At 46.3% G+C, this 26,736-nt stretch overlaps 2 protein-coding genes across 4 annotated transcripts in view; both read right to left on the minus strand.

Moving 5' to 3' along the window:
* Positions 1–189: 189 nt before the first annotated feature.
* On the minus strand, positions 190–6,416 carry LMOD3 (leiomodin 3). The gene is made up of 3 exons (XM_066195575.1): positions 5,964–6,416; positions 2,773–4,155; positions 190–650 (listed from the first exon to the last, which is right to left on the minus strand). The coding sequence occupies exons 1-3, from the start codon at positions 6,252–6,254 to the stop codon at positions 624–626; spliced, it is 1,701 nt and encodes a 566-aa protein (XP_066051672.1). The 5' UTR covers positions 6,255–6,416; the 3' UTR covers positions 190–623.
* An 8,813-nt stretch (positions 6,417–15,229) lies between these two features.
* Positions 15,230–26,736, minus strand: part of FRMD4B (FERM domain containing 4B) — a 98,320-nt gene continuing 86,813 nt past the window's right edge. For all 3 annotated transcript variants that reach the window (XM_066195288.1, XM_066195287.1, XM_066195289.1), the window contains 7 exons: positions 26,206–26,434; positions 23,530–23,586; positions 21,939–22,086; positions 20,647–20,772; positions 19,183–19,991; positions 18,459–18,591; positions 15,230–16,957 (listed from right to left, as the gene is read on the minus strand). In XM_066195288.1, the coding sequence (XP_066051385.1) occupies positions 16,837–16,957; positions 18,459–18,591; positions 19,183–19,991; positions 20,647–20,772; positions 21,939–22,086; positions 23,530–23,586; positions 26,206–26,434 (1,623 nt within the window). In that variant the 3' untranslated portion in view covers positions 15,230–16,836. The remainder of the gene's footprint in view (positions 16,958–18,458; positions 18,592–19,182; positions 19,992–20,646; positions 20,773–21,938; positions 22,087–23,529; positions 23,587–26,205; positions 26,435–26,736) is intronic.

Genomic DNA, 26,736 nt, shown 5'->3' on the forward strand with positions numbered 1-26,736 from the left:
GCTGATCAGGTGCAATACCCACTAGACGTTGTTCTGAAATAGAGGGAGCTTGGAAGGTGTTCGTTGTAGCAGAGCAGTCATTCTGTCTGTGAGTGCGGTGTTAGCAATGGAAGTGCTGCACACATCTTACAGAGAGAGCTTTATTTCATTTCTGTTTCCTTAGCCTAAAAAATGAAGCTGTATACATGGAATCCAAATACATTTCTCATGGACAAGAGAGTAATAAAGTAGCATGTGTGTGAAAAGAAAGATAAAGCACAGCGTGTTCCTGCAGAATCTGGCAGCAGAAGGACAACGTGGAAGCAAAATAGTTTGCTGACAAACTAGAAAGACAAGGTTATTGATGCCTCTGAGAAAATACTCCCACAACAAACTGAAGCCTCCAATCCACTTGGCAGACAGATGGCAGCGGGACTGTTTGATACCTGATGGAAACACTTTGCACTGACTTTTCCCATGCCAGCCGTTTTCACCACACTAATACAAGTGTGTACTGCAAGCTTTGTTCCCAAAGAGTTGAATACACCACCTGGGTTCTGCAGAGAACATCTGCTGGAACAGTTGTGAGCAAAACTTGAATAAGTCCTTATTCCAAGTTGTTTTCTTCAGGTCAGTCTGGTCTCTCACTCCAGTTGCTTTGGCAACGGCACCTGGACAAGGACATGAAGGATTAGGAGGAGGAAATTTCTCAGTCTTATTTACCAGGCCAGTTTAGTCTTATACAAACCCTCAGAAACTAAAAATATTACAGCTTAGAACTCTTAAGGAGTTCTGGTTGGGAGCTCTCTTTTATTTGGAAAGCCCCACTTGATGTTTGGAATGCGTAAGGAAATCAATCCCACGACAGAGAGAACAAACACCCATCTCAGCTCAAGCAGTAGAACTCAATTTTAGAAATGAAGCTGAGGGAATTGAGGCAAAAAGGAGTTACCAAGATCATAGGGGATGGGGAGAATAACACCCTAATGCCCCAAATCCAAGCCAAGTGGTCTGGTGACAGAGGCCAAAAAAGAACCAGCCCAAAAAATCCCCAAACAATCCACCAAAACAAACCACGCCGAGCCCCCAATACAGGTGTCCATCGTTTAATCTTTCCATGGGCACTTAACATAGCAGTTGTTATCTGGCATATTTAGGACGCATCATGAATTGATCCCTCTCCCTTTAACCCCACAGCTCTCATGGATAAAATCCTCCCAGTCATTTTGGGGGGAATGGCTGGGGTTCAGCATCACCCCTGGCACATGGCAGCATCCAGGTTTCTCAACCACTGCTGTGCAAAATAAGGGCTGTGCCTGGCAGAGAATGAGTGCCATTGTCCTCACCTTCCTGAGGGCTGGGAAGGCAGCAGGTCCCACGGCTGTGAAGGACCAACCTCCTGTCACCAGCACTATTTGTGAGCTTTCCACAAGCAGGTATTATTGTCTCGGATGTGGAGCCAAAATGCAAACCCTAGACTGGCCTAGAAAGGCCAGAAATGCCCTGAGGAAAGGCCTTGGCTGCAGCCAAGTTGGAGTGGCCAGCAGAAACTCAGAACCCCAAATCTTGCCCAGGGGACAGAATGTTCAGGGTAATCCTGGACCAGGATCTGAGGTCACTGCAAGACCTGCCCCTGACAAAATATCAGGACAAACTACTCTGTCTGGAATTACTGAGGAAATAATTATTTCTTTGTAGGTATAAATGAAAGCAAAATTAGGCCCACTATATTAAAATGTTAATATTGAAAGAAAAAAAATTCCAAAATACCACATGACTGTTTTTAATTACAAGGGATTTTCTGTCCTCTTCCTTGAGCCTTGGCAACACAAACAGCCATCAAGCTACAAATACATCAGCCAGGTTTTAGGATTTCTTGAATCAATGCAAGGGAATATAACAGGTCAGGAGAGCAAGAGGTTAAATCTGGTGGCCAGCATTTTGAGAAGCAAAATGAATTTGGTACCCAAGCGAGAGCATACCCAAGAGGAAGTTTTCAGTTTTGGACTGGCATTCTCAAAGTCAGGATGATGTTGAGCTCACTTGAGTTGACCACTGAGCCAATTTTCAGTGGCAAAATCTTACATGAAAAAAATATAAAATCCCCTACAGTACCACTACTTTCTTCCCGTAACCTCGTTCCATCTTCACTGCTGGTGGATCTGATTTCTTTTTTTCCTGTTAGCACTAGAATTTTGTAATTGATCTACATAAGGACAAACAAAAGAATGAGCAGCAAAGGATCACTAAAATACACTCCTTGTTCCTGGGTGAGGCAGGCAGGAGCAGGGCTGCAGGTTGTGAGTCCAGGATGGATTTCAGTGTGTGCTAAGTGACAGCGCTCTCTTGTGTAAAGTGAGAGCTAAGGAAAAACACAGCTATTGAAGAGAGAAACATGGGGCTTATGGGGGACTAATGTGAAAAATAATACCTGTTGTACTCCTGAAACAACTGCCTTCTAATAGCACGTGCCTGTCATAACTAATACACTATTGTGAGTATGGTAAGGTTGAGTTTCTGTGGGTTTGTTCCCCTCCTGAGTGAATTTCCTTTCTTTTACCTTGTGGATGCAGACAGGGATGCCCAAGGCTGCAGCCTTGGCGCTTGCAGTGAGTTCCCTGCACAAGCCATACCTCAGTGCTGCTGGAAGACAACCCCCTGACACCAAAGGGTGACGATGCCGCGTGCAGGTGCATTTGCCAGCCCTGCCAATGCCCAACATTTCCAACCAGAGCTCAGAGCACAGCAGGTGACTGCCACTCCCTCCCCTCGGTGCCACCACTCTGCACTCACCGGCTTGAGATAAGCGACGTTGCTCTGGCGGATGTCGTTGAGGAGCTGATCTCTGGGGGTTATTTCCACCAGGGGAGGGGGTCTTCTCCTGGGAACTGGTTTAAGTGTTTTGATGACGTCCTTGAGGTTGGTTTTCTCAGCGGGCTCCACGTACTCTGGCACGGGGTTTTTGCGCTGAGTCTTCTTCAGCTTGACCACTTTGAAGCTGATGGGTTTTTCTCTGTGTGGCTGCTCAGGTGCTGGTGGCCTCGTGTTCTCCTGCCTTTTGTTCAGTGACACAGCTGCAGGGACAGGGGGTTTGGGGGCTTGTGGGGGCTCCTGCATCCTCAGCTGGGGCAGCGGTACCCCCAGCATTTCCCACATCCCAGGAGGCAACCCAAGTCCATTCTCCAGCATCGCTATCAACTCTTTCTGCTCTTTCATTTGCTGCTGCCTTTGCCCCTCTTGCCTCTTTTGCCTCTGCTTGTCCAGGTTCCTGCTGAGCAGGTTGGTCACCACCATCCTGGGCCCCGGCAGCTCGAAGTGGTAGCCCATTTTAAGGAGGGTGGTGTTGGCTTTCAGCAGCCTGGCGATCTCCATCTCTGCCTGGTGGCCCAGCAGGCCCCTCTGGTTGTGGAAGCGGAGCTCCGTCAGCGTCTCGTTGTACTGCAGGCAGCGCATGATGGCCACGATGCCTTTGCCAGAGATGAAGTTGGAGTCAATGTTCAGGGTGGTGATGCTCCTGTTCTCCCTCAGCATGTTGGCCAGTGCGAACGCCACGTTGTCGTCGGCCCCCACGTTGGCCAAGCTGAACGTTTTTACGTTCTTGTTCTTCTTCATGGCGTTGACAAAATCTATCAGCATTTCCTTGGGGACGTTTTCTATGTTGTTCAGGTTGAGCTCCTTCACGTCTGGGTTGTTTTTTCGGACTTTCTCCAAGCTGTCTTCTAAATTGGTTTGATTTCCTGAAGGCCTGGCACTTATCTTCATGAAGCTGGTGTCCAGCGCTAACTTCTGGGGGATGTTCAATTTTGATATTTTCTTTTCGTTTTCCTTAGGCTTTTCTTTGATTTCTCCTGGTTCTGTACCTGGCTTCTGACTTATCTGATTGCCGTGACTGTTCTCATTGGTGTAATTCTCCTTTGTTTCCAATTCAGTCTCACTTTCTTCTTCTTCCTCTTCCTCCTCCTCTTCCTCCTCCTCTTCCTCCTCTCCTTCTTCTTTCTCATCCTCCTCCACCACTCTCTCCTTATCACTTCCATCTTTCTTTGTCTCCCCAGGTTGTGTTCTTGACTCGGACACGTGCTCATTCTGGTAATGTCTCTCTTTTCCCTCTGGCATCCTCCCGCCAGCCACCTCGCCACTGCTGCCAGCCTCTCCTTCCATCTCCTCCGCAGCACTTCTCTGAGGAAGACAAAACCACACAGCTGAAACAGTTGCAAAACATCTTTGTTACAATAACCTTCTGCTCAAATAAACACATAGCAGCTGGATTTAGATCTTTCTATGCCCATTCAATAGAGAATAACCCTTAAAAGTGTCATTGCTGTAAGTTCAGGCTGTACCAGCTTGCTTGGGAACACAGGAACAATTTGTTCTTAAAGAGGCTGCAAACCAGTTTCTCATCTTTGCCTACTAAATTAAGTCCTGAAAATTAAACCCTGAACATATTTAATGATATGTTAAGATGGTCTTTGAACCCTTCTGGGGGTTAAGAGTCTCAGATCCAAAGTCTCTTTCTGGATTTAGTGCAGTCTTCATAATTTCTTTGACAAGAGAGAAAGTTTCCTTCATATGCCACAAAGCACTGGACATCAGTGTGAACCCCTGATGGTTTGCTCAGCCCAAGGAGGAGTGAGGAGGGCATCTTGTGACCCAATCACAAAGGGACAACAACTCCGGCAGTCCCAGAGCATCACATCTAAGGCAGCACCTCACTGAAGATAAAATCCTAGCTCAGTTTGGAGTCCAGAGATAAGAAACCAGCCCCTGCACAAAGCAGTTGCAGGGCAGTGAGGCTTTTACCACCCAAATAAGTTGCAAATGTCTACCAATTCTAGATACGCTCCCAGCTGAGACTTTTCTTTGTCAAGCATCTTTGTGCAAGCAGTTCGTCCATCACAGAGAAATGCTAATAAAGCACTAATAAAATCAAGCTATTTCCCTGAGATTTGCACTACTTCAGGCAGGACAGTATCACGGCTTGTGCTGCACCCAAAGTCAGACAAAATGGTCCCAGTCACTTCTGCCCTTGGGGCTGTGGTGGTGAATGGGTTTGGTATGGGGGTAGCTTGACCAGCTGTGAATGGAGCAGCCAGCTCCACGCCCAGATTTCAGGTTTAACTTCAGAAGTGTTTAAAAAATTGTCTCTTTGAGTGTAAGAGTGTTGCAGGAGACAAAAAGTCCCACAGATTTCCCCTGGTGTCCAAAGGTGGCCCGTGAAACCTGCCCTGGGAAGTCTGGGATGTGCTGCATTGGTGTGTATTAGCAAACCACTGATATTTAAAACAAAAATAAAATAAATCAGTTACCTCAAATTCACTTCTAGTGAACTTCACATTCAAGTATGGATGTGTTTCATCTGGCCAAGTTTCAATTCTATTAACTATTTTTAAGTGTAGTCCTCATCTTGAAAGATATCTAAGTATGACCTTAACTTTATTTCAAAGTCATGGCGATAGTCAAATACATTGAAACACTGTATTGAGTAGGATTGAACTAGTTCACAGAGTTTGCATGCTTGGCTGTTAGGGAATGTTTCACCCTGTTAAAATACAGTGGTTTGGGATTTTTTTCCAGTATGTCACTAAATTCTGTCAATTAATAATTTAATTTGTATGATTAATATAATCTTCCATGGAAAAGCAACATGGTGTTCTTCCATATGCAAACTCAAACAAATTAGAATTACATCCTCCAAAATTGATCTTGTGACATTTTCTCAGTGATTTGCTTTACTCAAATCAGAATTAGGATTCTTTTCTATTAAAAAGCTTAAGTAAATATTTGGGAAAAGCAATTAAAAAATTACTAACCCTGACATCAGTCCAAGCTGGATTCTATCACTGATGAGGCTTTTAGGATTAATCTAAATTTGTTTGTACTCTACCTTACGTAAGGGGCAGAAGCAGAGGCAGGTTAAGGTATTAAAGCTGTAAAAACAGATCCCACTGCTGATACATGATAAGTATTTGTGATTTTTTGCTTGTTACCTCGGAGGGCAAGAGGGTGACAGGAACTCTCTCATCCTCGAGCATGCGTCTGGACGCCTTCTGCCAGTACAGGTAGTCAACCAGGGACCTGTGGTCGAAGCTCCCCGTGGGGGGTTTCTCTGTCTGATCCCTCTGTATCATCCCAGTCGGGACTTCAGGGTCTGGGGCCATGACTTCCATCTCACTCTGCAGCTCCTTTAGCTCCTCAGGAGACAGGTTAGCCAGGATTTCATCTTCATCAATGTCCTCGGCACACACGTCTTCATCGGAGTTTTGGCCGAGTTCAGACATTCTTCCCTGCTTCCTCTGAGACTTTTCAAACCCAAAGAGAAAGATAAATTTCAAAGGATTTTCTTTTTTTTCCCCCCTCACTAGCAGTAGTTGATCCGGTTAAATCGACAAGTTCATGTTTTGGTCATGAGCTGTGGCAGCTCCCGGGCTCAGTGCGGGAGACAGCCCATGCAGCTAAGTCTATATTAAGCTGCACTTGGCTGGATAAAGAGAATTTATGGCGATGCTCCATTTTCAGCAACCTGACAGCTGTGCACACCCTTCTGACATTTCAGTGCAGCTGGTGTGTGCCCCGCTGAGGGAGGCAGAAGAGAGACATGTTCCAGAGCATTCCCGGGACACCGCGCCGCTCAGGGCTTCACGCCGCGCTGGATCGAGGGACACTCATGGCACCTGTGAGATGTGCAGGTGGAATCCGGCACCAGGGGGGAACCAGAAAGGTCTCTGTATCCATAACATCTCCAGTCTATCTTAAAAGGGCCAAAAACCACAGGCCTTACACTGCCTTTGGCCAGGTCTAAGCCCTGACTGACCATCACTGGGGGTTTTGGGGTGAGTGCAGCCACCTCGGTTGGGGACCTCTCCCAAGCCTCACATCCTGGGTAGGGGAAAGTCCTCCAAGATGGAAAAAGGTGGGTAGAGCTGGTACAATATGCACCTTGTGTCTGGGGACAGAGGTCCATGCAAGGACAGGCACCAGCCCCTGAGTGCTCCCAGGGAAGCATTTCCCATGGCACATCCCTGCTCCCATCCAGGGGCAATGCCAATGCCTGGTTCTTGACTGCCTGTCCCTGTCATGAACATCACCTACACCCTCAACTCTTCCTGGCTGACAGTTCACCTCAGGCTCATCCTTTTCCTATTTTTTACCACTTTTTTTTACAGAATTTGTAGTAAGCAACTACAAAGATTTACTTTGTTACATTTGTAGACCTGATGTAACTCCCCAAACTCCTTTTTTTGTTAGGTGTCCATTTCATCTGAGTGCCTCCTTGTTCAGAGTATTTTATAGGCTGCTAAATTCACGCAGCAAACCAGAAAGCCACACCTCCAACATCACCCTGCGCATGGTTTCTTTGTAACAGCAGAGTACCAAGGGTGGCTAATTTTGCGACTCATAGTTTGGACCGTTCATTGGATTAGGAAGATTTCCTCTCATAATTTCAAATTTTCTTTGCAGGCCTGTCAAATCAAATCCTCACCTTGCAAATGCAGCTTCCATAGGAGCAGAACCACGGGGGAGAGGCTGTGAAGCCATGCCCTGCCAATTTTTAAGCCATATTTCTCATCACAGTCCCAACCATGCTCTGCTGGAATCTGCCAGCAGCAAAATAGGCTCTGCATGATGATGGTGTCTCTTTGCTGTGTTTTGTAACACAAAACATGGAGCTATAAACCCTGTTAACCTCTGTTAAAAGCCCATTATCCAAAGGTCTTCATTTGATTCATGCTGTTACACAGCAGAGAAGAGGGCAAAAATTTAAGAACAAAGTAAGTGGTAAAGGAAAAGATAATAAAAACCCAAGCCAAGAATGCAATGGCTCCATTTGCTCCTTTGGCATTTCGGGGACGTCCTTATCCTTGTTTTATATTATGCAGTAGCAAGCACAACAGCAGACCCACACATCAATCTATCTGCTCCAGCAGCTCTAACCCCCAGCGATTGCTGCCCATAATAGAGCCCATAAATGGTTTCCTGATGTTATCAAATAAATCAATGCTCTTCAGTAGCCGGTATGCTACTTTCCCAAATGATGCAGTTTGGGCCACAGAAGCTGTCTATTCAGTGCTTACTTCTCACTTGCTAATTTCTTGACTGTAAATAAAGCCCCATGCCACCTTCTTGGGTTTCCATGATCTTCAGCCAGGCCATCTTGGGCCATGGTCTTGTCAGATCATCTAAGTTAAGCAGGGTCAAACCCACGAAGTCCTCTTGAGAAGGAAAACAGGAGTACTGAGAACACTATCAGGTGTTTGAAAACCACTTTTTCTCTTAAGCAGAAATATATCACTTGTCAATGCCACGATTAGGAAACACTATACGGGGAACGATGCCTTCTCCATCAGATGCAGAGCAAAGGGCTGCCTGGTGACACCTCTCCTGGTGACACAGGTGCTAATCCCACAGATTTCAGAGGTGGGTATCGTATTTTGCCTACTTTAGGTCTCTCCTCCATAAATTATGTTTCCAGGATGTACTTCCTTTCTTAACACACTGCTTAGTGTTTTGGTGTTCTGGTAACAGCACATTAGAGCAACAAACAACACCCTTGAGGTGAGGACACGCTCACGGTGGGTCTAAAACACTTTTCCAAGTCTAAACTCCCACCTTCCTCCCAAGGGCATTTATTGGTGTTGCCCTCAGAGCTTTCCAAAGAAATCACACATTTCTCAACCTTCATTAAGACAGGAAAGCCACTTCCACTGGTGACACTTGGTATTTCCACACCGATTTGACACTTGTTCAGGAATCCCTGGACTAACAAGCTGCTGCACGAGGCGTCCTGTTATCAGAGGGCAGAGCTGTGCTGTGCCAGAGCTGCACTCAAAGCCCCAGCAGAAGGCAAGAGGTACCTGCAGCAATCACAGAGCAATTCCTACAGGAAGTAGCAGCTCAAAATTCACGCTAAGTAGGTACCCAACAAGCATTAAACAAAAGCACTTTAGGAGCATGCTTGAAAGAAGAAGAGGTCTGCCCTTGGTAATGAACCATTCTGACTCGCTGCTCCCTGTTTGTAGAGCAGGTTCTCACATATGGATGAACTCTGGAATGAAACCCAGCAGCCTCTCCTGCAGGATTGCTTCACTTCATTAATTTTTTTCTCATTTACACATTCTCTTCAAAAATTTCAATTTATCCCTCTTGAAAGACAAAAGGCTGACAAGTTCTTGACTTGAATATCAGGAAGGCCTGACCCCTTTGCCATCATCACTTGACATGAGGCAGCCCATGAACCCATGTTTCAAGTGCCTAAAACTGTTCTATTTTTAAGGTAATTGATGGGACACATGCTGTGGCCAAATACTGGAGAGCAATTTTTATAATGCTGGCTTTCTTTTTTTTTTTTTTTTTTTGCTTATAAATCCCCCCACATTCATTCCCCTCTATTACCATTCCTTGGCATTTCCAAGTGCAGCTGGAACGAGTCAGGGAATGTGCCCATGTAACATAACCTTGCATTACTTTCAAGAAACTCGTAGGCTGATGGGAGAGTCTAAAATTGACAATCAGTAGCATACACCAAGCATGTCCAGCGATGCAGTGTAACCCAATATAGGGATTATGAAGGGTCAGATGATGGGATCTTAACAATAACAACCACTAAGGGACGGGAGCAGTCACAGAGAGACACCCCGTGGGAAAAACACCAAGGGGATAAAAAAAAAATCACCCACCACACCTCCAAACCCTTCCAGATATAAATATATCAGATTAAGTTTGTTGCTTAAATAGAGTAAGGACATCTGACTTTGGAAGTATTTGCCCAAGTCGCTGGACAGGGAGCTGCAGAGTCAAACCCTGTGAGAAGCAGCAGGCACAGCAGTGGCTGGATCAGGGCAGGATGGAGCAGCAGGGATGGGGATACCACCCTCCACGGCTGCCCCAGCTCAACCAATCACCACATCTCACTGTGCTGACATCTCTCATCATCTCCCATCATCACTGTGTTGATGTCTTCTAATTTCCTCTGCCTCTAGAGAAGCAAGCAGAGCTGCATCTCCTGTTTCAGTGGGACCTGAATGCTTCTAATTTGCCCCCCCCAAAAAGAACCTGGTGATTTATTAATTTTTTTTAGTTTCCATTTTTAGAGAAGTCTGAGGGCAGCTACACTACCTACACAGTAGGAAACAACCTCTGTCATCATCCACCTTCTTGATTACAGGGAAAAGAAAACCTTAACAAGTGTAGGGAGAAAACTGCAGCATGGAGAAGACTTTGGTCATGACAGAAATCAAGGAGAGAACATTTTCGCCTGGGGCAGGGCACTGACCACCCGCAGTGGCCTGTCCAAAGCAATCCTGTAGGGAAAAACATTGGCAAGTCAGATGTGTATGCCTTGGGTTTTATCAAAAAGGGTTAAAATCATCAGCAGATGGGTTTCTAAATAATTTCAACCATGTAAAACCATTTAAAAACATCAAAACTCCCATGATTTTGGGGTAGGAGACAGCCCCACATATGAATGTTGACACTGAGATTTTGCTGGTGGGGGTCTGGAGATGACACAAAAGGTAACTGAGCTGCTCCTGGCAGTCTGGGCTGACCCAGGACAAACCTTTGCCTCATTCAGAGCCCAAACCTGTTCCAAAGCTGACCCTCTAAGACTGACTTTCTGTGCTTGTTTACCACTGAACAACACTATACCTCCCCTGCCAACTCCCAGCTCTCTTTTTACTGACCACATCCTAAAGTGTCTGGTGCAGCACCCCCAGCACAGCCAGGGGGGCTGCTCTGCACCATGTTCAGTTACACAGAGCAGTTAGTTCTGTTGCTACAGGAGGGAGTTTCTGCTCCCAGATATCATTTATAGCACAAACATGGGCAAAATGCTGAAACACTCAGCAGTAGTTTCTGCTAACTAGGTATTTTCCTTTCTCAGCTTGTTATTTATGTGACCTTGGTGAAGCACTTCTAAATACCTGAATGTTTTCATCCCTGGGTGGTGGTTTGTTACCTCTTCTTCCCAAAGCACTGTGCTAACAGCCGCCAAAAGGAGTAAAAAAACAGCCTGTGGTTTGTGAGAGACCATGAGTAATTTTGTTATTTTATGGGGAGCAGGCAATTCAGAATGTTTGTTATCTGACCACAACTTCAGGGACTGAGCTATGGCTCTACCTGGGACTTTCCATCAATGGGCAAACCCAAAAGGTGCCCTGAGCTGCCTCAGTGTGGCTTCACCTGCTTTGGGACAGAGCTGAGGCTGGTTACGGCCATCAAAAGGGGACACTAAACCTTGCACCAGGGACTGCCTGGGGACAGAGACCCTGGGGCAGCACTGGCTCCTGTCTGACGGGCACAGCCCACTCAGACACAAGGCAAACACGGTGCTGGATCTCACACTACCCACGGGCATTTACCCAAATGTTTACTACTACTAACAGAGGGCCTGTTATTGCAAATCTGCGTGCAAAACAGGCTCAGAGATTCAATACTTGCATCAGAATTGCAAGCTCAGATTTTGAGAGAAGACATTAGTCTCCTTGAAAGCTGTGTAAGAATCCGTCTGCGACAGCATGTGCAATTCAGCAATTATTTACTGCTAACTCTGCCTTTATTCCTAGAATTTATCTGTGCTCCGGGTTTGCAGGGCAGAATCCTGGGAGTGACGAAAGCCTCATGCTAAAACCAGTGGCCAGAATTAAATATTAAAATGTACTCTCTCTTTTTAGGCTAAATCTGTAGTTTCACTCCCAGTGTTGCCTGACATCACCATTAAATCAGAACTGCAGTAACACCATGTCAAGGATTCTTCAAGAAGCAACATCAAAACCTTTGCAAGGCGCAATCACCTCCACATTTCTATGAAACACTGAATTCAGCACAAGCAGATCAGATGAGAAACAGAGTCATCCTAGGAAATAATGTCACCCTTTACATTGAAATAGGCTGTGTCTTTCTTTTACAGCATCCGAACCTATCACAGCCCCTCACTTCATATCCTCCTGCCACCAAAACGTGCCCACAGGCAGTGATGCTGCAAAGGCCACATGGCCACCTCCTTCTGTACACATGGGGCACGTCCTTCCCTAACCTCAGCCTGTCAACAGGTGGAAGGATTTCTTCTAGAGTTACTCCAGCTGAGCCCTGGCTGGCTGCAAACTCCTCTCCATCTGCAGCTCTTTGATGGCACTCTAATGATTCAATAGAAATTGAGAGTCCTTCCTGCTGTGCTGGAACGGGGCAGGAGATGTCCGGGGAGGCAGAGCACATCCCTCTGCAGTCAAGGACTTGTTGAAGGATTTATGGTGATTCCCTTCATCATAAGGGACAGACAGGGATAACGAAGTTGGATGGATGGCAAGGAGCTGCTTCTTGTTCAAAGTCTTGCTTCTCTGTCATTAAGGCCCTGACCTTTGTGCCATGTGTCCTCCTGGGCTACCAGCATTGATCGCAGCTCGCACTGCCCCTTCTTCCAAGGAGGGAATGGCTCATCAGGCTTCGCTTGCTCCACCAGAGCACAGGGTAAAAAGGTTTGATGATAAATCCTGCCCTGGGAGAGATTTCACTGAGAGAAATTTCACCACCTGTGTGAGGCCCTGCTGTAGCTGAGACTGTCAGTTTTACATCTTAGAAATTTATTAAATATGACAAAGGAGATGGAAGAATGGTTTAGAATGCAGAAATCTTCCTACAAGCAGTGCGAACATACCCAGACAGTGCCGGGCAAGCACAGGGAGCTTCTCCCCAGGCTCAGGAGCAGCTCTCCTGCAATGATCCCAAAGCCCAGAAGATGGAGCAAACCTTCAGCCTTTATAGGATTTCCTACACACATTCTGGGACAGGCTGGGTCACGGTGGAGGCTTCTCACCCACACAGGAGCTGCAAACATTGCTGCTGCATTCTTCACACTTCAGCTGAGCAAGTCCAAAATCATAAATGAGAAAACAGCAGAAACCTGCAAGAGTCATATATTGAGTCACCTTGGCCAAAATGTTTCACCTAAGTACAGGGAGGTGGATTTTAAAGATCAGTGATCTTAAAATAATTTCCTGTGTTGCAGAAGGAGCTCCTGGCCTGAGCCTCATCCCCCCTGGCCCCTGCACTGGAGGAATGTCCAACACCAGCCTCCCACGGGGCTCGTGGCAACTCCCAGCAGTGTTTGTCCTCCAGTAACTCAGAGTATTTTTCTTCAAAACAGCAGAGAAAAGGCAGACAGCAATTAAAAATATCAGGCATGGCTTATTTCAGCTCAGTGTCCAAATTCCTTTTTAAGGATTCCTGCCAAGGACTCGGTCTTCATTTCAACTGAAAGCACCCAGAAACACTCCACTACACACAGATTTAAGTGGGGTTTTATTTCCCCTCCACACTCCCATCAGCAGCATCTACCTTCTGATGAGAGAGATATTTGTAAAATCAAACCCTGTGGGTCTGGTGTTTCACCCTGGTCACCTCTTGGCTTTGTTCTGATATTATGAGGTAAGAATTTCTAGATATTTCTTCATACTGGAAGGGTCAGGAAGGATTTCAGAGGAGGACGAGAAGCAGGAAGGCACCTCTCTTCAACTCTGCTATCAGGCACTAGATGTCCTCAGTTATCCTGGTGAGGCAGGCTGTGGTTAAACAGCAACACAGATGAGATAGGAATTCAAACAAAGCACAGGCAATTTGTATCTCAGCTGCGAACAAATAAGATAATGATTACAACTATGTCTTTATTACCTCCTCAGCTGCATTACACAGACTGATCTCTGAACAGTTGTACATCTGCATCAAAACATCACTCCAGAAACACAACAAAACAAGCTGGAAATCTGCAAAGGGTAAAGTTTAAGGTCCTGGGGAACAACTGGCAACAACTGGGTGTAGCAGCAGCTAATTTGATAGGCAGGAGACGCCACAGGGATGTCCCTTTCCCTCCCTGTGACACCCAAGACTGACCCTAAGCAACATCTGAGAAAAGAAAAATTGGATATTCTTACTCTCTTCTTCTGGGCCTCCTTCTTCACTCTGTACTTGCACCCTTCATCCAAGTTTCTAGAAACAAAACCCTTGCAGAACCAGGCATGTGGAGAATGACAAGAGGGGCTCAAGAGCTACAGCTCCACTTCTATTCCCAGTTTCCCTGCCCAGCTCTTGCTAACTGGAAACCACAACCAGGCTCTGAACTCTGGCCCTAGAGGTTTTGTACACAATACCCCCAAATACAGACCATCCTCAACCCAAACCCACCTCGAATTCCCATCTTTCCAACAAGTTCATCCAAAATCACCCTGGTTCTGTCCCGGCAGGCTGGGAGGCCAGGCTGAGCACCAGCTTTGTGCCAACATGGATGTGCTGGGCTGAGCTAAATCCTAAACGTTGATGGAAAAGCCAGTTCTAAACTCCATGGCTACAGCATCAAAATGAAGGAATGCAAACAAAGCTTTAAAGGGGGCACAGGCATTGTCACACATCTCATCTCCTTTTTGTAAGAAAAGCTTTGAGAATGTTGGTTCCACGAGCTGCGGGTAAGGAACTGGACTTGGGACCACTCAGTTTCCTGCTCAATGTACTCCTGGTCTGTAGCAGCAGGGAGCAGCTGATGTAGGAAGAACTTGCCAGCAGACAAACCTCAAATGCTGCTTGGAGAAATGCAAAAGTACAGGGTCATGGGGATAATTTTAATGGGCACACCTGCAGGCTTTTTTTAACACTTATTTTCACTAGCAACCTGGAAATAATAAAATTCAGTGGTGGTTGTGAAGTTTATGGACACCACAAAAAGTAGGGAATGCCAAATAACTCTGAGGAGAGCAAGACTGAATAATCTCAACTACTGGGTGACCAGGGTACAGAGCAGTTGTGCATCTGAAACTCAAGTCACTCTTACAGATAGGTGGGTGTCTCAGGGGGCACAAACTCCAAAGAGGACTCAGCATACGAGCAACACAAACCCCAAAAGCCACATTCCAAATGGGAAAGGCTGTGGCAATTCCTAGGTGCAAGGAAAGATGAGCAAGAAGCATTTTCAACAACAAAAGGACACCTCTGTATCTCTATCACTGGAGAGATGCAGAGTGAGCCCAGCTTGGCTCCGCAGTACAGCTGATGGAGAAGCAGAAATTCTGACCTGATATTCTGATATTTTGGGATGTCTGACCTGCCTGGAGCCAATTTTCCTTCAGATGAGGCCACTGACCCTCTGCACTCCACCCAACACCACAGGCCAAAAGAAATCAGACCACGGTGATTTACTTCAAAGCCCTGAAATAACACACACTGCACTTTCCCAAGCACTCAAGGAGAAACAGGAGGAATGCTGAAGTGGTTTTGGTAGCACACTTTTTAGTTTATTGACCTATACAAAATAATAGGTCTAAAAAATTCAGGAGTAGTAAAAGAATAAGCAAAAAGAGCTTTCGCATTTCTAGAAGGCTATACAAATATGCAAAACCAAGGAAATAAGTTATTTTTTATTTTGGTTTCTTTTTTTTTTTTGTTCGTTTAATTCCAAATCGCGACTCTAATAATACAAACAACTAAGTACCAGCTTAACAAGTGTGTCCCTCTGTATATATTACATGCTCTGGAATACTGGTAAAAAACGTCAAAAAAGTTTATCAGAAACCTTTCTATTCACAATATGAACAAGGAGTAACTAATCTTTTTGTATAAAAGAACAAAAGAGCACCATTTCTGGAATCCTGAAGCACAGCACAGCTGAGAAATGAGAGAGATTTTACCGTATGCAGACGAGTCATCAGGAATCAGGCAGGATAACCCCGTGCCAATTTGTTCCTACAGATGGATGACCTGAGGTAGGTTTATCCCTCTTCAATCAAGACTGCAGTTGGATGGTTTTATCCCTACACAAACGGTTCTGTGGAAACACTGTTCTGTCGCTCAGTGACTCTGCGACGCACCTGGCAGTTCAGGTGACTGGTGGTACAATCCTAATGCCCCTCATTTTAAGGCACCCACTTGGCTGTTTTTGTGTTTGCATCCACCCTAAAATACTGGCCATTGCTACCAAATTGTTCCCTGGGGCTCCCCACTGTGGCACAGCAACGTGTCACTGTCGCCCGATGAACGGGGGTCACCGTGCAGCCACGGGGAAAATTTGCCTACTCCTGCACACAGTGAAGTTGTACCACGGAAAGGTCATCAAATGGGCCGTTATTAATTATGTTTTATCATGGAAGAAAAGGTGTTCAAAGTTTACTGATTCTGTTTCCAAATCCAAGACTACCTGTAGTTTTTACACGACGTATATGTCAACAATTTTTTTTTCTTTCCAGAACTTGCTTGTGGTGCTAACAAACACTCTTAACAACACCCCAAAAACTGGACAGACTCATTCAAACCTCCATAATAAAAAAATTCCAGCCTTCCTTCCTTCAAGTAATGTTCCAATACTGATTCAGTCACCCTTTGCCTCACTCACACACAGTATCTATCCTCCATAAGCCTATGAAACCTCTTCCAGGTCCTCATAAGCCATGGCAGAATAAATTTTCATTTTTTCTTCTTCTTTCAGACATCAGACTTGTGCTCCTAGAACTCCTGGTTTTTCCATAAGAGTCTCCTTTTCACATTTTTTTGTTTTCTCTGAGGTTTGCCTTCAACACCTTCCAACCTTCCCAAAAAGTGCTTGCTAAATATAAATACTTCAACCAAGTGCTGCATCTGGTCATAGATGAACTGTGGCTTGCCCTGGCTCCTGTGGGCTGTAGAGATTCACAGAGAAACGCCGTTCGTGGTAAGACTCTTGTCAGTTGGCTGCAGTCCCTCTTAATGCTGAATTCCACCTTTCCCAGCAAAAACAAGCCTGCTTCCTCTTTTTTTGTTCCTTTTGCAAGTTCCACCCGAGGTCGGCCTCGGAGCCGCGGCGTTTTGTGCAAGGCACGCAGGGGTAGGAATGAGGGGCTTGCACGGGGGCTACACCAGTGTCCCAGGCTTGGAGTCCTCGTGCCAGTACAGCCTCTGCTCACTGCTGGGCAGCTCTTCCTCCAAGCCATCCTCCTCGTCACCACCCAGCTGGCTCGGCTCTGCGTACGTCCTGCAACACAGACACGGCACCAGGGTCAGCTGAGCGTCTTTCCCAGGCCCCTAAATTCACGCAGCTCAAAGTTATGCTGGTTATTTTGACTTTGCCTCCAAAGGCAAACCCATTTTTTGGGCTGTAATCAGGAAAATTGTGTGCAAGAGCAATCTCAGCTGCTCAGAATTGTCACAATATCACAGACTGGTTTGGCTTGGTAGGACCTGAAAGCTCATTTTGTTCCAACATCCCCACCCTGGGCAGGGACACCTTCCACTACACCTCCAAGCCTCACCCAACCTGGCCTTGAGCTCTGTAAGAACTGCTGGGTGTATTGATTGCTTGTTTGCCATGATCACATTAAAGTAGAAAATAAAGCAGATGAACAATCAGACAAGTGATTCAGAATATGGAAAATTAATGGCTAATGAAGCTCATTTAGATAAAGCTGTTAACAGAAGCAGAATTTTCAAAGCTCGATTATAAGAAATTAAAAAAATTAGTAGAAACAGTATTTTTAAACACTGTTGCCATAGATATTTTAAATCACTTCAGTAAAACAGCCCATAGCACTTAGCTTAGGAAAAAAAAAGATCTAGCAGCAGCTTTTATGTATTCCCTTACACTTTCATTTATTTTAAAACAAACAAAATTAAAAATTCAGTATTTTCACACAAGTCGGTCTGGCAGCAAGCACAAACTGCAACCCACAAAGCAGGAGGCACACACGTGGGGTACTTACTACACTGAGCATAAGTGTATTTAAATGTGATGGCATTTGTGGGGGCAGAGTCATTCCCCAGGGCAGGAGCCTCCTGTCCTCACAGACAAGCATCCTACAGCGGGGGGGGGGGGCACATCAAAAATGCCATGCAGAAGCAGCAAGAGCTCTGCAGGATTTCCTGCAAGGACCCAGCAGACCCTGGGCTCTCTGCAGCCCTTGGGAGAGACCCCACAAGCAGGGGGTGTCTGCAAACAGCAGCACATCCCCCATGGCTCCCAGGTTCAGCTCCGCCAAGGGAGATGCACTTGGCAGAGGGGGGACCATGTCAGACATGAGGCTGAAGATGTTTCCTTTCCTTGTTTTTCCAAAAGTTTATCAGCACAAGCACTACAGGTTCAGAAACCCAACAGGACTGCGTCCTGTGAAATTGCTGATGGGGTTCAGGAGAAACCCCCCCATAAGAGGGACTGGGCTCACTGTGAGCTCTGCCTGCAACACTGCCCAGAGCCATCACAGCTACCAGGGACTGCAGGAGGTTCGATTGCCCAGCACCAGCCACAGGAAAAAGTTGTGCAACCAACGAGTTCATCCTTCACAACTGCTCCTCCCTTCCCTCAGTGTCGGGGTACAGTCATTGGTGATACAGCTCCACACAGAAAACCTGCTCTCACAACATCAATTTCATAAGTACTCTTCATCCTGGCTCTTTGAAATCAAGCTGATTTGCTCAGAAGTTTTTTAGAAGCCCGTGACATGCAGGAGGAAGGGCAGAAAATCTTCACATATTCCACTCACTTGCTCTGCAAAGGAAGGTTGCCATAAACATTCCCGTAACAGCTGGCGTAGGAGGAATGAGACAACGTATCGTAGTCTGAAAGTCCCAGTGCCAGGGGGTTTCTCCAGTTCCCAGCAGTGTTTGTGGAAGATGCTGGAAATTTAAAAAAGGATTACAACAAATCAGACTTTTCTTCAGCTAAATCAGCTGAAGCAAACAAGACAACTCTCATCAGCGATCTCTATGGGGTTTTGTAAGACACAGGCAGACAATGCAAACACGAAATACGATTTACAAGCCCTGTAGGGAGGCAAGCACTGTACAGGTGGTATCCTGGAGCTTTTAAAGTGCTTTCTGACACATTCAGTGATGCTCACTGGACTGTATTTTGGAAGCCATGGCAGCCACGGCATTTATAAGGCATGAGGTAAAAAAGCATGCTTCTAGTTGCTAAATACACCTGTCTGAAACTCAAATGCTTGTTGTCCTTCCCTGGGTTACTGTGCTTACACAAAGAGCAAAAGGAGAAGGATTTTTTTACCCTTAGGAGAAGACAACAAAAGCAAGGCTTTCCTTCCAAGAACAGAACACGACCCTACTTGGCTCCTCATCCACCTTTAAGGACAGAGCTCTGGCCTGGCTTCCACTCTGCTGACTTCACTGAGGCAGTGACACGGGGCAGGGCTGACAGCACAGCAGGGACTCACAAAAACACTCAGCACAGACGAAGACAAAGAGCATTACCCGAAGAGAAGGACGACACCCGACTGCTGGGCGAGCACGGCGTCTGCAGCCCAGCAAAGCCCAAACTCCTCTGAGATCCTCTGTCAGGCTCAAAGCCCGCCTGCAGGCCGTGACCCTGCTCCTTCTGGCTGGAGGCACGCTGGTACCAGCCACGGAGGTGCTCTGCAACTAAGGCCTTGTGAATGTTTTTGGTTATGTGCTCCGTTTTAGCCACCACCTGCTTCCTGGGGAGCCTCAGGGTGGCGTAGGGGTTGTGTGGGACCCTGTCCACCTCGTCCTCGTGGTAGGAGCGGAATTCCCGGTACCGCTCGTACCCGTAATGCGCCGAGGAGCGGTAGGAGGGGTTGACACTGTACTGTCCCTCCGTGTCACTCTCATAAACGTATCCTCCGTTGTAGTAAACATCAGGTTCAGTGTACGGGGAGTACCCAGAGATGTAGTAATTAGAGGAAGGCTGCTCCTGGTTTTTGTGGAAGACACCGCTGCGGGCGTCCTTGTGGGCCAGGTTTGGCATGCTCCCTGAACTGGCAGCAGAAATGTTGTGTTTCTTCGACCGCCTGCGACCCCTGGTCCTGTTGTCGAGCGTCTGAGTGGTGTAATAAGGATTGGGAGTGGGTGTCACGCAGTAATACTCCGTGCTTGACTGGCTGGTGTAGGATGACCCATCGTCCAGGATCTCTGTGCTGCTGCTCCGTTGGGATTTGGAGAGGGAGAAGGCTGTCTTTTCAGCAGGAGCCTCGGACAGCAGGTGGGTCTGGGATTCCAGACTTCCGCTGCGCTGCCGGCAGTGGTGTGGGGAAACATCTGGCCTACAACAACACAGATGTTTGGCTGGTTAAAGGCAGTCTCACACAAACACTCACACAGAGCTGGGGAGAGCACACATGGACAGGTCAGCTGCCTCCCCAGTCCAAGCACAACACAACTCCTGCCTTATCTTTCCACACAGGATTTGCAAGGCACAGAACTCGGTTTGGCTGAATTCTGTATTGGCTGCAACAGTAGGAGATCTCCCATATAACAATGTATCAGAGTGAGCAAGGTCAATCTGTGACAGGGGCACACAGAGCTAAGGTCACAAACGCACATTTGGTAATGATTTATGTGAGGGCTCCCTCAGCTTTTAGAAAGGTAAAGCCGACACAAGCTTGGAGCAGAACATGGAAAGATGGGTTTCCTTTGGATCTCTCAGGGCTGCACTACCCCAACTAAATAAACTTTCAGCTCTTGATAACACTGTAAGATTCTTAGCATCTCTCCTTCTCCAGCACGGCTTGTCAGCTGTCTGACAGTACAGGTGAGCTCACATTACAGCCGGCTTCCCACACCAATGGCTCTGACCAACGTTTTGAGAGCCTGTGACCCCGCTGTGGGAAAACCGCACACCAAACCCACCCTTCGCCCTCTCAACACCCTTTTCTTTTATTCCTGTGCCTCCCCAGGTGTAAAGCACAGGTTCCTTACTGCAGGTGGCTGCTGCTGTAGGCGTTCCGTGTGAGCACGGGGGTGGTGGGCATGCTCCTCCCGCCGCGGGGCTGCGCCGGCCGCTCCAGCGTCCGGAAAGGGCTGCTGTGCGTGGAGAGCACGTCCCTGCAGCAAAGGAGACAAGCCCAGTGAGGTTAAACATCACACAAGGCACAGCATACACCCGGTTCAGGCACCCGAAGTCTCAAGTCTCGAAGTCTCAAGTCTCGGAGAAACAAAAGGAAGGACAGAGCAAACGTAACGATGTGCGAAGAAACAAGAGTTGTTAAACAGGAAGAAGAATTCGGCCCCTTCCTGTGGTTCAAGGGAGGTCTTCGCAGGATGATCAGCTGCTGCCGAAGGACAGAACCATCGAGGAGAGGCAGAGCAGGTAACAGAGAAGGAATTAGGCTTTCAAATGAAGCACATCACAGCTGAATGGGGTACATATGGCTATAATTTGACTTCTGAACTTCATGTGGAGGAAAGTTTCGCTTATCTTGAGGGACAGATGAAAAAAAAGCAAAGATATGGCGTTGCTCAAAACTCTAAGACGTTCTTAAGTGTACCTTTAACAGCCTGCTCACACAAGACAGTCCAAGAAATCTCAGGATCAGTGGGAATCCCTACACTGGGAACACTGCTAGCACCAGATCTGACATGATCACATAAAACATGATCACACAATCATCTGCAAACCTGCTGCTACTGATGTGCCCCATGGAGATATTCCAGCTCAGAAAGTGCCCAAATCCCATAGATACACACAGCTGGCACCAATGATGGAAGCTGGCTGAATCCCAGTAGCTCTGCTTGTAAACAGAGAATTCTTCATCAGGCCTTACATGAATTATGTCTGCTTCGACAATGCACCTGCTGAAATACTGATACCATCAGGAGGGATGGGCAGGGTTTGGTGCTGCCTGAATCCATTAAACACAGTCATCAAGAAAATGACAAGTTGTTAAATTAACACTGAAAAAAACCAGAAACTGACACAAAGAATGACAGCAGTGCTAGGCATGAGCAACTCCTTAAATACAGCCCTTGCTATTAAATTTCTCACCCATCTCAAATCTCTTCACAAAAACTACACTCATCTTTGGTGTGAGATATTGTGCCAGTAAGATACACACTTCTGTTCCTACCCAGGAAATTCAGCTCCCATCACCAAATCCTGTAAACCCAGAAGAGCAGGGAGGCGGTGGGCTCTGCTGGAATGCTCAGCAGGGCAGGATGGATGGAGCTCATGCCAGCAGCTGCAGAGTACAGCAGCAGTGAGATGTGCCTACCTGGAGTGTCTGCTTTCCAAGAGCTGCTCGTTTATGGATGACTTCCTGAGATGAATCCTCTCCACCCCAAGGGACTTGGGTGGAGGAAGTCTTGGAGAAAGCTGTGCAGAGCTGGGTCTCTGCGCTGCCGCAGGAAGTGATTCACTGACTGTCGGAAAGGAATATGCATTTTGTTAGAGCAAAATCTGTGATATTTTTGCCCCGTGTGCAAACCTGTGGCCCCTAAGGAGAAGCACTTTGCAGTACAGAGACAATGACAGGAGCTGTGGAGCTAGACAAGATTTCCTGCCTGCACTGAGCTCTCTCCACACAGACAGGACATTGCGGAAGCTCCTCCAGATCCCAGCAGCACTGACTCCTATGGAGACTACACCCAGCCTGGGGCTGTGCCAGATCACAGAATGGAACTTCCTGGGAAAACATCTGTTTGCAGAGCAATCCTTTCCAGAGCCAAGCAGACAAGCTCAGCCTCTGCAAAGGCCAGTTCCTCTCCCTCACCTTCCAGCTCTTGAAAATGACATTTTAAGAATTATTTTTGAAATACAACCTAAAAGCGACTGACTTCAAAAGCGATTGAATGAGCAAAGACAGCTGACAGACACATTTGGCTGAAGGCAATTGGGAAGATGCTGGTTTGATCCTTGTTCTCTCTTCGCTTAGGGCACAACCAGGTCCCGACAGAGCCAACAGGAAACTCCAACTAACACATATAAATGCAGAACGAGCATCACAGAGAACATGTTCACAAGCCTGGCTCCAATTCTACTTGTACAAGCAGCAATCAGGTGTAAATCCATTTTATAGCACCACCTGGTTTGTACAAGTCTAAAACTGGGACAAAGAGAGATCAGAATCAGGCCCGAACTGAAAAGTGAGTAATAATTTAGATAATGTTTGTCCCCAAATGATGATTATCCAGTTTTAAGGGAGAGGCAGGCCAAGTCCTTTCCACCTTGTGGAACAGGGTGTGAGTGTGTCTGTGGGTGTGTGTGTGAAATGAGTAAGCTGAGCAAACAACCCATGCAAGATGCAAGCTCACTAGGGAACAGATAAACGTAAATAGAGCATTAATATCTGTGACTATTCCACCTTTCTCTAAGTTTTATGGCGGTTGCGAGCACAGAAAGGCTGGGCCAATTCTCCCAATTTGTAAGTCCTTCGGTTCTAAGCCAGGCCCTAGGGACAATGTATTTGACACCCACAGTGTCCTCAGCTTGCAGGTTGGTCATGTTAAAACCAACTTCCTTCTCTAAAGATGACTCAGGTCAGCTCACAGAGCAGAAACTTTCAATAACTAACCCATTAGGAGGAAAGACATTCCTGAGTAGCTATTTCTTCTTCTGCTATAAAGTAATTCGTCATCAAAAGCCACCAAAACTACAGAATCATTTAATGACTTGTACTGGAAGAGACCTTAAAGCTCATCTCATTCCAACTCCCTCTTCCTCTAAAAGGTTTTGCTCAAAGCCCTGTCCAGCCTGGCCTTGAGCACTTCCAGGGATGGGACATGCTAACGGACAGTAAGTCAAAGAAATATCTCTGAATGGACAAACTTCTTGGGAAAAAAAAGAAAAAAGGATAAGCATCATACCATCATCATAGGTGGTTGTGTCTGACAGGGAGCTGCTCTCGGATGGAATTATATCATCTGTGAATAAAAACAAACACCTTAAGCATAAAAGAGCCAACATCAACTTACAAATGTCTTAATATAGTGTATTTTCTAGAGTTTCAGAGCCAGGTGATACTTGTAACACTACAATCCACATTCTTTAGCCCCCACAGCCTGAAGACACTCTGGTACATCACCACAGTGTGTTCACTGCAGTTCAGCAAGCAACCCAGGTAATTATCAAAAGAGATTTTTTTTTTTAATCTGCAGCAGGAATCAGGCCAAGATTTACAAAGGTGTTTTCCACCCCAGTTCCGAAAGATCTCACAGGGTGTTTTGGTGCTTTAGTAGGAGTCAGGAGCCTACACAGACACGTAGATCTTGGCTGTTAGCAGCTCATCTCCTCTAGGTACACCTGAAACCCCACCAGGTAGGTACAAAAAAGCCTTTTAAAATTTGGCATTCACTTCTGAATGTTTCAGCAGCATACAGATCCTGTTTCAATTAAATTAAGACCAATCCAGAATAATTCCACTGATTTCCATCAAGGCATTGCAAATTCCAACAACACAGAAAACAGGAACTGTTGCATACAAATTTTTTCTTTCTTCTACATTTTGTTATTTTTTCACAGCACTTCACTGTACCTGTCTCACCTTGATGCTACACACTGAGAAACAGCCTGTCCTCACGCAGGTTTGGAGCAGCAGAGAAATAAGGCTGAGCTAGAGATAATTAACCCACAGACAGCTCAATCCCTAGGCTGTTTCTGGCAAGATATGGCACTGGTGGGGTAAAAAAATCTCCATGAATCTTCAAGCATGAGAGAAAGGAAGCAACAAAAAACGACAGTGGCAGCCACTTTGTGTGTGACACCTGTTTGTGCCCTCAGCCACCATGAGCACGTGCAATGCACGCTGCTCCTGCTGTCACAATTTGCTGCCAGGGAAGGTCTGGTTACAGGAATGTACTAAACAGAGCAGCTGTTCAAGAACAGCAAAAATCAGGACTAGCCCCTGCCCTGGGGGGAGACTTGTCAGACCACCGAGGATGGGCTGCAGCTCTGCTTGCAACCTGACACTGGGAAAAAGCTCCAGGGGAGCTGATTCATGTGGATTTGACCACGGGGTGGCAAAACATGGAACTGGGCCCAGTGCGCGAGGAACAAAGCCTGCTGAAGAAAAGAAAAAAAGCCAGCCTAAAGCAACAGTGCTGGATGCAGGGGGGTGTGCAGTGCTGACATAGTCAGATATGGTGACATATCTGAATTTAAATCCCAGGTCTGTGCAGCTCCCTGCAAAGGAGGAAGAAACTCTGGGCTAGACAGGGAGGAAAGAGAAAGTGGAACATGGAAAGCAGTCCAGTATGTCCTTCACCTCCTAACCCTTGGGGCTGGGATGGAAATAGTTATGGTTTGATTCAATAAATCAATGGGGCTATTTAACATATTACTTCCAGCAAGTCATTCCCCGAATTCACAGACACAAGTGACTCATCACTGCTCGGCCTCCTGAAACCCAGACCTGGAGCTCGAGAGCACCACTGGTGACAAGGTCACACATAAAATCAATTACTGAAGCAGGTGACAGCTTCAGGTAAACAAACACTACAGGGTGAGAGCCTGGGACTGGAAGGGAATGCAGCTGCTTACTGCTGGCCTGGACAACAGGGCAAGAAACTGCCAGCAACAAACAACAGCGCCCATGGATGGATGGATTGATGGATCTCTCTGCTCCCCGGCCTTCCTGCCCATTAGCACACACCAGGTGCCCCAGGTAAGACAGGACCTTCCACAATCAGTATCCAGACTGGTGAGCAAGAGACTGGAAAAACAGATGTTTCCCTCCCTTCTGTCAATCAGGAACAAGCTGGGCCACATTAAATACCAATCATCAGCCTTCCAGAATAATCACTTTGTGATGATGGATAGCCCAGTGATGCCGTGGCGTGTCAGGGGTAAGGATCCAAAATTCCTTCAATTGGCTTGGATACTAACAGGTTTTCACATATTATCCTATGGAGCAGCAAGAATCTCACTTCCCTTAGGAGAATCACACAGAACAGAGGGACCAAGAGTATCTGCTTTTACTGTGCTCATCAGTGGCAAATAGACTCAGTCAGAAATCTGTTTGCTACTAATTGCATTCATAAACTCCTGACTTCACTTGTGACTTCCTGGAAATCAGGAATTTTGAATCAGGAAGCAATGTCTTTCATCCATATTTCCTTGATCCTGCAGGAAAGCCTGCCTGATCTCTTTCTGCTGGATCTGAAGCACCACAGGAGGGACAGGGGAGAGGTGCTGCATGTGGTACCTCAAATGTACAACTAAATTCAACACACCAGGAATTCAGGCACCAGAAAAGGTTCATCCAAGGTGCTGCTGCCAGCCTTTTTGTGCACAGCATCTTCAGCCCATATCTGGCGCTGGAACATGTCTGGGCTTGCTCCTAAAGCTGCAGCCTACTCTGCCCCTAGCCTACAGCAGCACTGACTGTATCAGATGCAGAAGTTTCATCTTTTTTTTTTTTTTCTTATTTAACTGCCTTGGAGAAGATAAAAACCATATAGAGAAGATGTAAACCAAGTTTCTAAGTAAGCCTAATTGCTCTTTTTCCCTTCTTGTTTGCATCAGAACATGGGGAATTCTCTCACCTGGTAGAGCCAGAGTTGATTTCTGGGTTGGTTTTTTGCCACACTTGATTCTATATTCATTTATGGAGTTTTCTATCTCTTGCAGCTTTTTTACAGCATCAGCATACTCTTGCTTTCTTTTCTTCTTCACGTTTTTGCAGAGGTCTGGCTCGCTGGCAAGTTTCTTTGCAGCTTCCACCAGCTTTTGGTGTATGATAAAATTGCTCTCCAAGTCCTGCAAAGTAGGATCCTGAAAATTCGTGAGATAAATTATTTGTTTGTACTCCAGAGAGAAATTATCAATGAAAGTCATTAAAAAGAAGAACTATTTTTGAGGTGATGAAGTGAAATCCTGAGCACAAAATACAGAAATACCAAAGTTCATACACAAGACAATCTCAGCATATGAAAGTCTTAGATCTTATTTTTGGCTAGGGTACAATTTTGTGATCTCTTGGGCAAGGTCCAAAGTTCTGAAGCCCAGGTGACATAACACAGGCTCTTAGATTCAGGTTTAGGCTGCTAAACCTCCTGCTATGAGTCCAACCTGAA

The sequence above is a fragment of the Chamaea fasciata genome, unplaced genomic scaffold (genome assembly GCF_029207755.1).
Source record: "Chamaea fasciata isolate MVZ Bird 193981 ecotype frontalis unplaced genomic scaffold, bChaFas1.0.hap1 SCAF_13, whole genome shotgun sequence".
Taxonomy (NCBI): domain Eukaryota; kingdom Metazoa; phylum Chordata; class Aves; order Passeriformes; family Sylviidae; genus Chamaea; species Chamaea fasciata.

Coding starts and splice junctions, on each gene's coding strand:
- LMOD3 (XM_066195575.1), bottom strand. CDS start 6,254: ATGTCTGAACTCGGCCAAAACTCCGATGAAGACGTGTGTGCCGAGGAC. Junction 4,156..5,963: donor TCACCCTCTTGCCCTCCGAG/GTAACAAGCAAA, acceptor TGTCTTCCTCAG/AGAAGTGCTGCGGAGGAGAT. Junction 651..2,772: donor ACGTCGCTTATCTCAAGCCG/GTGAGTGCAGAG, acceptor GTCCTTGTCCAG/GTGCCGTTGCCAAAGCAACT.